This window comes from Melanotaenia boesemani, chromosome 1 (assembly GCF_017639745.1).
Source record: "Melanotaenia boesemani isolate fMelBoe1 chromosome 1, fMelBoe1.pri, whole genome shotgun sequence".
In the NCBI taxonomy this organism is placed as follows: domain Eukaryota; kingdom Metazoa; phylum Chordata; class Actinopteri; order Atheriniformes; family Melanotaeniidae; genus Melanotaenia; species Melanotaenia boesemani.
Genome location: NC_055682.1, coordinates 7,338,812 through 7,351,205, shown reverse-complemented (window position 1 = coordinate 7,351,205; position 12,394 = coordinate 7,338,812). Strand labels below are relative to the sequence as shown.

At 40.8% G+C, this 12,394-nt stretch overlaps 1 protein-coding gene across 2 annotated transcripts in view; it reads right to left on the bottom strand.

The window, feature by feature from the left end:
• The window catches only part of nav2a (neuron navigator 2a), a 234,295-nt gene that overhangs the window by 49,866 nt on the left and 172,035 nt on the right, over nt 1-12,394 (bottom strand). For both annotated transcript variants that reach the window (XM_041991998.1, XM_041992006.1), the window contains exons 8-11: nt 4,814-6,059; nt 3,783-3,892; nt 3,576-3,684; nt 2,337-2,753 (exon numbers count right to left, since the gene is read on the bottom strand). In XM_041991998.1, the coding sequence (XP_041847932.1) occupies nt 2,337-2,753; nt 3,576-3,684; nt 3,783-3,892; nt 4,814-6,059 (1,882 nt within the window). The remainder of the gene's footprint in view (nt 1-2,336; nt 2,754-3,575; nt 3,685-3,782; nt 3,893-4,813; nt 6,060-12,394) is intronic.

The following is a 12,394-nucleotide window of genomic DNA, read 5'->3' as shown; positions in this document are numbered from 1 at the left end:
CAGAGAAACCAAAGAAAAAAAAGAGGGGGTGCAACAAGAATCCACTGACGATAGCAAAAGTGGTGTCGTTAGTCATGTTGGCTGTGCAGCAGGATGCATATCACCATAAATAAATTAACTATTAAGAGCTGAGCTGGTCTTCTCAGTCTAGAATCTCATTAATCTCTACCTCATTCATTTTATATTCTCTGTTTTTCCCATAAAATAGCAGTAATACTACATAATCTATATTATTTTTGTTAAATTATTTAAAACTAACTGTTGATGTTAAGTTCATGTAATCCTAATTATAACGGTTATCAGAATTTCCTTTAGTAGATTAATAAAGTCTTTTCAATCTAATTGCGTTTTTCATTTCATTGTAATTTTTTTTTTTTTACCAAAATCTAAAAATTTCAAGATGAGAAACAGAAAACAGTAGCTCTTCTCTTTAAGACAAAAATTAGTCAATGTGAAGATTTCACGTCATAAATGACAATCAGATTAAGGACTTATCGTAATGTAAATTTAAGAATGACTTCTGGCAAATCCTATATACCTATTTTGTTTTCATTAATTGAATCTGTGACATTTCTAGCACTGATCACCATTTCTTTGTAAGATAACCATGATTTTACTTCACAATATGGATTTGTTGATGGATTATTCAGTCTATATGGGACAGCTGCAAAATTTTCTAATGCGCATGCGAGTGCAAAACAGTTGAAAGTCAGCAGCTTGCAACAGAACTACCTGTATCGTTATCAAATACAGCTTAATGTAGGGGACTAATGCTTTTTCTATAATCAGTGTGAATGAACCGTTTAAGAGATGTTTAAGAAGTAAAGAGTTTACCGGTTTAATACAAATGCCAGCTCCTCCTCTCTGAGTAAACATCCCACCTTCATGTGGAAGAAACACTTATTTACTGGATGCCAACACACTTGTGATAGAAGTAACCATGAAATGGCCTGGGGATGTGGGGAGAAGGGGGAGGTCATCAGTCTGTGTCAGTTCTAAATGGCTAATCTACAGAGTGACTCCACCCACCAAACATACACCCACATGCCTGTACCCACACACTGTTCCTCAAACACACACACTTACTTTGTTCCAGGTGCTTCCACCCCCACTTTCCCCCCAATAACAAAGAGGCTGATATGGCCAACATGCTTTGGTTTGAATAAAAGCTCATTTGCTCGTCATCCATCACTTCATCTCTTAGGTTCATAAAGCTCAGATCACCAAACACAAACACACGGTATGTACTGTACATGACACACACACACACACACACCACACACACGCATTCACCAAAAGAAAACTAACATGGATAATATCTCAATCATTTAGGTCATTAATCAAGCAAAAATACAAACACCAACAGGTTCAAGTTTCTAAGAAGTGAGGATTTGTGTGTTTTATTTGCTGCACACGGGTGTCAGCTGTGTGACTGATGATCGATCGACTCAAGCAGGAAAAAGTAAAATTATAATGAAAAAAAAAAAATCATCTATCTCAACCTGATGTCAAATCAGAATTTTCTCAACAAAAAATGATTTAATCATCAAAATGTTTTTCATATGTCCCACCCAGCCTCAGCTCATCTGCTAGCGTCACTCACCTGTTCAGGTGTGACTGCTGCCTGCCTTTGTCTGTTCACCTACAGATTCAGACATATCAAGTACTTCAAGGCACTTAGCTCCCTCTTTTTCTGTTTCTGCCTCAGGGTTGGTGAATCAGTTCAAACCCTTGGAGGCCAGATGAAGTCATTTCCACTCCTTTTTCTGTTTTCTACAACTTTCCCTGATCTCAGAGGATGGTGTCTACAATTACAATAATTTTAACTTAAACTAATCCCCAATGCAGCTCTACACCAGACTCTGCTCTGTCTCGGACTTTTTGAGGCCATCTGAAGACGACTTGGCACCTTTGACGGATCGAGCTGATAAGGTGGACACCAAAGGTTTAAATTGAGAAGTGTAACAGCCAAGGTATGCAAGGAGCCTGTTCCAACATGGACACTGACTCAGAGAGAAAAATTAACAGGTTATCCGGACATTCCACCATCTTAAGATCGAGAAATGGGATATTTGTGGGATCTGGATTAAATAGAGTAAATGTTTTATTTTCTACACAGGTTAAACTGTGAGATATCATCCAATGTTTGGATCAAAGCAGCATCATAACGGACCACTACTGCCCTCTCCTGGCATACTCCTCAACTGAAGACTGAGACAGGAAAGTTGGGCATTTTTGCCTTATAAAGGAACAATACTGCTTTTAGGTTAATATATCAACCATTCATTTTTCAACTGGTATTTCTTAAATTGTAAAAATTTATAAAATCCACATACCCACTGGTGACATCATCAGTGCGCACAGCATTCTTGCTCAGCACATCTCCATCGCTCATGTATCCCGTGACCTCCATGGCAATCCCGTCGAGCTCAATATCCTCCCCAGCTTTATCTCCGAGATCCACGCTGCACAGGGCTCCTCCCCTGCCAGCCAGCTGTCGTCGTAGGTGCCCAGGGTACAGGTACCGTCCTCCCTGCCCACCGACCACCCGGCCGCCGTAACCGTTTCCCATGGAGGGGGCATCGCCTGCCTGCAAACGGGGGCTCGACTGGCCCAGTCGCCATGATGACAGTGAAGAGCGAGCAGAGGTGAGGCTGAGGATACTTCTGCTGCCTCCGCTGGTGTTGTTGCTGCCACCGCTGCTGCAGCTGATGTCTGTGGTGACGCTGCCATCAAAGGTGGTTTCCAATGTGCTGCACAGAAAGAACAAGTGTTTAGAATTTAACACACAAGCTGGGTGTAATCTGCAGCGGGAGAAGGTACAAAAAACAAAATATAATAGTTAACAGCATCCTTTCCTAAATGGACTGACTTGTGAAAAAGCAGTTCTTTCTTTTGGGCCTATAACAATGCAACAGGACATATTAACCTTACAAAAGAACCTGAGCACTGAGACATGAGGCCAGAGCAGTACTTAATGTGGTACTTAATGTGACTGGAGCTAAACTAAAGGCAAAGACATAAAAGGCATGCCATATGATCAAAGTAAAACATCCCTTAAATGAAGGATGAGGCAGCTACAAAATAAATAAATAAATAAAATAATAAAAAAACGAGTAAAAAGGTAATACCTGTAAATCTAGACAGAAACAGTCTGCTGACCATGAAGCAGTTCAGTCACAGACTCAAATCCCCAACATAAAGCCTGATTTGGTTTGTTTATAACTCAGCCTTAGCAACCATTGTAAGGCCCTACACTTGATGATCCTCAAACAGTAGGGTTTTGTTTTCTAACGCCAACACATTTCATAAAAGTCCTCTGAGCACTGCTGACTTGACAAGCTGTAATTTAGCTGCTTAACTGAAAAAAATTTTGAAAAAGAGGTTATTTAGCGACTTCGATACTATAGCTATTACTCACCACAGATTTGGAAAAATAAAATATCACAAATCACGTTTTATTCACAAGCAGTGAAAATCAAATATGCAATATCTATTATCAGAAAATAAAATATAACCACAATACATAATATTTAAATATAGCAGAGCAGGTGGGGTCAGTTGAGAAGTTTTACCTGTGTGTGACCTGAGTTCCTCGCAGACTGGACATGGTCTCTTCCAGGTTTTGCCGCAGGTCTGCGATGTTTTTGACAGTACGCAACCGCCTCGTCTCTGGATCTTCACCTGAATGGAACATAAAAAAGACAATCTATCACTGGGAAAAGACATAATTCATAATATTTTGAACAATGACAGACTGTAAAGTGTAAGTGATCACCCACCTGAAAGGTCCTCAGTGGAGGTCTGGCTGATCTTGGTGCAGGAAACGTCTCCACTTCTTCCCCCTGAACCACTCTCTGTGTTTGCCATAACCTCGCTGTCTGTTTGGGATCTGGGAAAAGAAATTCCAGAAGTGATCAAAGTAGGGAAATCATCGATTCTGCATTATTATGCACTTAGCAGAAACTTAATATTCAGAAAATTGTCACGAAGGAGGGATAAACCTGATTAAGAGTTAAATCTATGGTGTTTCAAGTCTTGTGACTGAAGTCCAAAACAAATGCCTGCTAAGCCTCAGACGTCAGTAATGTTTGTCTTTGAATGTTAAATCAATACAGCTCTGCCACTGCACTGGCTAGTCGCTTTTGGAGATGGTGATGTTTGAATGCCTCGCTTATAGGCAGCCTTTGGTCTTCGCTTCCAGACTTTGTCCTTGTTGACTAATGACGCTCATTCTATGAGCCAGTTAAAGTCACTGGCTACCTCTTACATGCTGCTGTGAGGTAAATGACTGCTTCTAAACTGGACAAAATACTGAATGAAACTAGAGGTTATTTCTATAAATGTGATCTTTTGGTTTGGAGAAATCATTTGAGGCAGTTTTATTTTCAATTTTTTTTTTCCAAAGTTGGGGTCAGAATTTGCAGAAGGAAAGAAAAAAGGAACACAAAGTCTTAGGAAGCTAATGAGTCTTTGTTAGAAAGGACTTAATGAGAGTGCAGTGGACCTCTTTCCTTATCACACAGGGACCAGGACAGAGGTCAGAGGCACTCAACATCCAGACATTTTTACCCAGACAGGTGTGTGTACAAAGGCAGGAAAGACACAAAAGCATAGAAAGATTTAAAGCTTCTGGAAAATATCAGATAACCATGTTTACATAATAGTTGACTTAAAATAAAAAGCTTAAAGACTATAAATTGCAAATGATTACTGTCATCATTGTGAAAGTGATCACAAAGATTAAAAATGAAGCTGAGGTTGACAATCACAAAGACACTGGCAAAGAAATTTTAAACATAAAGTATCTCACCTGTACATGAAAGGTGCAACAGTGGCTGTGTTGGGGTGGCTGTGGTGTTGTTGGGTTTGAGGTAGCTGCACGCTGACCGTGTTGCTGGCGGTGCTCTGTGTAGTGCCTCCTCCAGCCACAGGGGCAGTGATGGACTTTCCTTCTGTAGAAGCCAGGCTGGAGGTAGAGCTGGAGTATCTGCTGTCCCTGTCTCTGTCAAGGGGCCCACGATGCATGGCAAGACCCCCTCCTAACTTCATGCTCCGAGGCCTTTCCCCCACCTCCTTCACTGAGGAAGCTTTGCCCCCAACTCCTGGGACTTTGCCTCCTGGCTTTGGTATTCCACTATGTGCAGGGGTGGAACTCTCCTTTTTGGCTACTTTACCCCCCTTGGGAATAAAACTGGCTATTTTAGAGGTCCTTTTGTTTGACACATCAGCATCTCCAACAACAGGTGCAACTTCCTCCTTCAGTTCCTCTCCCCTCAGCTCTGTTCTATCAGGGACACGCTTCCCCACATCCTTCCCTTTCTCCTTGTCTTTCTCCTTGCCCCTCTCCTTGTCCTTGTCTTTTTCAGGGCCTTTCATAGAACCCTTCTTGGCAGTCAGAGCTCTGCTAAAAGTGCGTTGGGCAATGCCCCTTAGAGCGATTTTGGGGCTGCTGGCGGTTGTAGAGACAGTGGTGCCTGCTGAAGGAGCTGCTACATAAGTTGTCCCATTGCTGGTTCCATTAAGTCCTGGCCTGAGGTTACCATCATCCTCCTCTAGGGGGTCAGTGTTGGAGCCAGTTTCAGATCTCTCCACATGCCCTGCTCCAAGCTGTCTGCCTGGGGGAGGGTTGTCTGGTTGGGGCCCTACTCCATTGGATGAAGATGAGGTGTTAGTGGATGATTTGGATCCTCCTTTACTGTTGAAGAGCTTAAGCTTCTCCAGCATTGACTTCTGAGTGACAGCTTTAGGAGGAGCCTCGGTTGATGGGGCAAGCTTGCCGGAGCAGGAAGCATCCTTCTCCTGCTTGCTGGACTGCATGGCAGACGAGGGGGTGCTCACGGAGGAGGAAGGTTGAGAGGAGGTGTGCTTCGAACTGGTTGACTTGCTTCTCCAGGGCTTGCTGTTACTGTTTGGCTGGGGGATGGCTGTCGATGAAGACGGAGGAACCAGGGAGGAGGTAGTGGCTGGGATGCTGGTAGAGGAGCTGACAGTCACTGCAGATGATGGAGCATGCTCAGTCATCACCAAAGGTTGTGAGGTCATGCCCTCAAAGGAATCTGGACCAGAAAATAGACATTCCTTTAAACAACTATGCATGAGTGTAAAGATTAGGAAGAAAAATCAAACAATTGGAGTATCTAGGAAAAAAAAAAAAAACAAACCAGGGTGAGTCTTCTTAGACCCCACACAATGTGACCATATAAAGGTCTGAAGTTGGTCTGTGCTGATATAACCAAACGGGCCATTACTTTGCTTTAAGCTAGTCACCAAAAACTGTTAACAAAAAAAAACAAAAAAAAAAACTTAGCACTAACAGTATGAGGAGCCCATCACAAACTGTTTATAAAAACCATAGAGGAGCAGGCTCCAGTGCTTTTAAGTCCTGCCAAGCAGGCCAAGTCAAGAAGAAGTGCTGTTGTACTTAAAAGGCTTGCACTTATAAGGACTGCTTTTGGTCCAGGTCCCTCTGACCAAAACAGTCCAGAAACACTATCTGGTTGCATGAACTCAAGTTCTGAAATAACATTTAAAAATAACATAAAAAAATACACATATAGTTTAACTTGGAGATGAAAAGTGCAGAAAAGAAACATGTTCCTGTAATTCATGAGATCCATCACCCAATAAGGAACTGTCTGTGTAAATCTGCAGCATGTGACTCTGCAGCATCCAGCAAGCAAACTTACCAAGAACTGGAGGAGCAAAACAAGAGCTGAAACCTCTGTGATAATTCACTGCCTTTTGAAAGCGAGAGTATCCTCAGGGCTGCCGGGGTTGTCAGTGTGCATGCAGAGTGGTGCAAACAGCAACTCACAGCTCAGACCAGTAGAATTTGAATATTCAAACACCAACTGCCAGTGAGAGAGGGCCAGTGCAGGGAGGACTGGGTGGATTCATAACACTTCGGTTGTAACGTACCCCTCTTACTTAACACACATAAACATACGAAGACAAAGGCATATTTATTCCGTGACTTTCCTGCTGCTGTACTGCGTCTCCTTGTTTTACACATTTGCTTTTTATTATTTTTATTTCTGTCTTTGCAAAGTGACACACTACATTAAACACTTATTTTTTTCTGGAAAGTACACATGGTGCTGATGCTGTTTATCTATTTATCTTTAATGAATTTGTACCTGAATAACGTCCAAGGAGGGAAGCAAGTCAACAAATTTAACCAGATATTTTGTCTTTTTGCGGGGTCTTTGATTTTTAAGCAAAATCAACCTGTTTCATGCTCTGAAGCAACAGTATCTTGTTGGCATCATGAAGGATTACAGATTTAGGAGCATTGCTGCAATTGTATAGTGTTAAATGATATGTGCTCTCCAAACGTTCTTGAACCAGAGAAATTATCCATCCCTTGTGAGCGAAGTTCCCTTTAATCCACAACAACACAAATTCTCTTTGTTTTAATCATATTATTTCATTAAATCAGCATTTATGCAGAATATTAAGCAATCGACCTGCTTGTTTAGTCTTTTTCATCAGGCTCTCCACTTTATTCTCTAGTGCCTTTCATGCTCTAATTGAAAGTAGGCAGCTACAATACGGCCTCTACTTTCTACCCCTATTTACCATTTAGCAGAATGACCTGAAACAATGCTGCTATTAGGAAGTGATTAGAGCCCAATTAGATGTGCTAGCAGTTAGCAGGGGCAAAGTGGGTCAGGCAGCTAATAGCTGGTTTCCTATTGGTGGTGGCTGAATGAGAGGGGAACCTGCTGTGGTTATGGAAAAGGCTGAAAGAATAAGGGGGCAAGCAGTGCAGGTTTGTGGTGAGCAAATCTTTGATGTAGGCCAACAGGACGGTCTGTACTGTCCCAGAATGGGGTCAGCTTTGATTTTGGGTCAGAAAGGAACAGAGGGAGAAAGTGAGGACCTGGAGAGGCCCTGGACCGTGGGTCAGCTGGTCGCTGACATGACTGAACCCAGTGACCGTGACTTGCATGCTCCAGTTAGGTTGCTAAGGGTGAAAGAAAGAAGTCAATCTTCAACAAGAAGGATCAGAAGTGATGGTGAAGTGATGGACTCTGGAACTTTTACATCACAAACTCAACTCAAATGAAACTCAACAGGGTTTCTAACAAACTTTAACATTTATTAAATATAAATCTACCTGAGACCAAACAATCACTCATATTAGATTTAAGAGGGTTTCTTCATTTCTGCTGAAGTGGCCACAAGGTGGAGTAAAATCCTCACCAATGCTTCCATGCTAAATGCTGCAGTTTACAGGATCTAATGGTTTAAGACAGATACTACATCTAGAAAAATATCTAGCTTAATCTGATTTTTACTGATATCATTCTTTGCCTTCAGTTTGAACTTCCAGGTTTCATTTATTGGACAGAATCCACTTAAAGAAGCAGTTCCTCTTAAAAATAAACACATCATTTCTTAACTGGGTCTGGGAACAGCTCACTAGCCTAATGACTGTGTGTAGCCCTGGGCCAGATCCTAGATGTTCACTTTGCTGGTTGAGCTGTGCCGACTGCCACCAGAAACATGTTGAAAGAATTTATGTTTGACTTAACTGCTTAATTACTGCAGTCATTACAGATTAAAATAAAAAGCAGATAAAGACAGAATCACAGACCACCCCTTCTTCTTCCTGTCTGCAGGAAAATCCTTTCTCACTTTTAGAGGCCTTTGCCTAAGGCCTCTTAGGGTCAGTCCAGCTGCCGACTCCTCCCAGAGAATCCTGATAACATCAAGGCCTTTCAGGAAATCGGCCAGAGTAGTCTCAAAGCTCTTTTCATGGATCGTCACACTCGTATGTGTATGTATATCTGTGTTTTCATTCTTGTCTCAAACTGAGGTAAGCTTGTAATTTACCACAGCATCAACACTCTGTGCTCTCTATGTTCATATCTGTGCATTTATGTCTGTTAGGGAGAGACAGAAGTATCTGTGCTGCTCAGCAACTTGCTATAAACTCTATACATCTGCTGTAACGCTGTGTGACACAGAAAACAAGCCGTAAATGCAATAAAGGCAGCATCGGCTGACACTGTTTAGACATCACAAGTACTTCACCTCCTCTTATGGTTGCACTGGTCACAAGACATTAAGCCTTCAGAAAACCAGCAACCAAATTACTGACATGTGCCCTGCTCACAAGTCAGTCACACATATCAAGAAAGAAACATGTTTCCTTTAATGCCAAGGAGTCTTTTTTAAACATGTGCTGCACACTACACTACTGCACTACAACAACAGCTGTCCCTGTATGTTTTGCTTTACTTTGATTTACAAACACCCTCACACACATTTCATCTGCAAAATCCAGCAGAAAATCTGAGGCTGCAGGTGTTTGCTTACTCATCATGTTCTGATTTCAGAAGCCTTTTCTCTCATTCCTCATCATTGTGCTCCAAAAGTGAGAGGGACAGCCAGCTTTTGTGTGGAGACTGAAACTTTTTAAAGGTTCTCCACATGAATACACTCAAACAGTGACGCTACAGCTCATCAGAACTCTATTCATTCAGTAACAACACAAGCCACACAAACACACACTACACACACATTTACATGCATTACAGAATCATGCACATACACAAACGCGACCACAGGTGCCCCTACTCTGTTTCTCTGCTCTGTGTCAATTGGTGAACAACCAGATTCTGTCACCTTATATTAACACAGAGCAGAAGAGAAGATTCAGTTCTGTTTCTTCACTGTAGAGCCCTCTGGTAACATGACTTTATTCTGGTGTCACAGCCATTGACACAGAGCAGCTCTGGCCTCACAATAGAGGCAGTAGGTGTCTCTCCAACCATCCTATCCTGCAGATCCACTGTTTTATACAAGCATGTATAACTTAAAGTGCAGTACATGAGTCCTTATTGCTAATTACTACAACTACATTACTAATAAGCGAGGAACTTTCTGATGTTTAAAAGCACCTCAGTAGGAAGTGGTAAACAAATAGGTTTGCTATCATGTCAGAAAAAAAGAATGTCAGAAATCTTCAACCACATTCTTAAAAAACTTAACATTAACCTCTTAAATTACTACTTTAAAATATTAATCTGCAGTTTCTATGAGCAGTAATAACATGAATTTATAGCATCTAAATATTCTACCACATCTTCAGAAGCTGATTAAAAATCTAAAAAAAGTATCCATCTGAAAGCATAATTTGTAGTCCTAACTGAAGGTGATCTACAAGTGGAAGCTGACAAACCTTAATGGGTGCTGCAGACATCCAGGAAAAACACAGAAAGAAGTGAAGGAAATGAGGAGATGGACAGGAGAGAAGGAAGAGTCCCAAACTATGGCCAGTCATCTAAAGAGCGGAGGGGAGGAGAATGACGCAGTGCTAAGGCTGGGGGGAGGAGTTGGTTAACAACAAGAGGGAGCCGGAGGGTCCATCAGTGATTCTCGCCCTACTTGTTGCCCCCAAACACACAAACCCAGAAATAGATACGTGTCCCTGCATGCCGGAAAGACAACTTTATTTACTAAGTTTTAAACTCATTTTTAAAGCTTTTGTCCTCTCCAGGGAAATCTTGGTGACATGATATATAATGAAGAGTTCCTAATTATTGCTTCATGTTGTCTGCCTGGACATCTTCAGTCTTTCCCAAACCCAATCCTTTCATCCAGACTAAACTACAAACATTTAATTGTTACTTGGACACCAGCAGACTGTTAAGCTTTCATCCTTTTCATACTAGTGTTTACAACCACATGGCACTTTCATGTTATAGAAACTCCTTCGGATCCTTAATGGATGTGATGTCGGTTATGGACTCCAGAGCAGAGCCACATTTGCCGAAACTAACCCTTAAACCACCAACCAAGAAACAAGTCCCTGATATATGGGAGATGGAAATCCATCTAACATCTAATACAGTTGAGACTTTATTCACATGCATCTACTAAAAGTTAAAATGAATTTTTGATTTTCTGTACACACCAAAGAATCCATCCATGCAGACTGAACCAATAAATGCCCCCATCTCCAGTGGTGCCCCACAGTGCAGCTCATTGTTGGTCCCAATTAATTTGTTTAAACATTGACAACTGTCACTGTCTGGATGGTTACAATTTTCTGTCTAATGCAGGATAACACGTTTACACTGTGAACACTAACAGTCTATATAAAACACTGGACTAACTAAATATACAGCCAAAGACACTTCGTTTAGGTTTCAGAGCCCAGTAAGTTAAACTGGGTCAGAGCAGTTAACTTGTGTGAAAGCAGCTCTGACTCCACTGAAAACAAATAAAGAGCCGACCCATTATTCATTCCTGCTCAGTAAATAGTAGCAAACTCCTACACTGGATGTATTTCATAGTTTTGTTTAAATTATGTTATCTTGTGTTGACATTTTCTAGTGCAACGATGGAGAATGTGAAGGTAACATCACATTGTGTTGCATGTTCATGCAGGACATGCATCAGTTATCTTTGCCTGCTAAGGTGGTTGTGTGATTACCTTTTATTTTATTTGGATAAAACTGTTGGCCAGAATGCTAAAAGGTGATTGGAAAGGAAATAGGTGGAGGCTACCCATACTATATGTGTCTAAAAAACACACTCCTTAAAATTAGAGTCCGGAGACACAAAACCCAAGCTGAAACTGGTTTGGATCAGTGGCATCAGCCTCACGTTATTCAACATAAGCAGAGCTGTTTAACGGGAAGATTTAGAGATACTCCAGTTTGTTTCTGTATAGACTCTTTTAAGAAAAAAAATGGAGCACCAAAAAGGTGGCCTAGTAAATCATCAGCAGACAAAACAAAAAACATACATTGTGCTAAAAGATTCCTGGTTCAGTCATTAAAAAAATATCTATAAACACAGGTACCCTTTGCATTATTGACCCCAAGCAGTCATTTATGTATATAGATTTGCACCAGTTAATTCTAAGTTAATACAGTATTAAAATAAAACTAATTGAAACATTTTCCCTTTAAAATTATGGGTTAATTTTGAATCAGTTCAGCTACTTCTTTGTAGTGCATTCAGCTAATTAATACCTTCATCACAACAGCAGTGTTTGGCATTATCATGAGTAGTTGATGATATTACCACCAAACCTTACTACTGTTACTGTTCTGTGAAATGAACAAAGATTACATTTTTAGAATTTCTAGAAAAAGAATAAATATGTTTTCCTTTTTAGTCAGACAGAAACAAAAATAAAAATAACCAACATGACGCCATTCACTTCCACAAAGGGCTCGCTTTTCTTATACGAACTATCACCAATTTACTGAACATATTTAGCTTCCTTTTAAAAATGTTTCAGATCTTAAAGAATCAAGATTATAATATCTACAAAAACTCCTTCACATGTGTCCAAAGCTTGAATATTTTAGAGAGGGTCCAGGTAAATGGTTAAATTTTAAAACATGTATTTTTAATGAACGTCTTAACT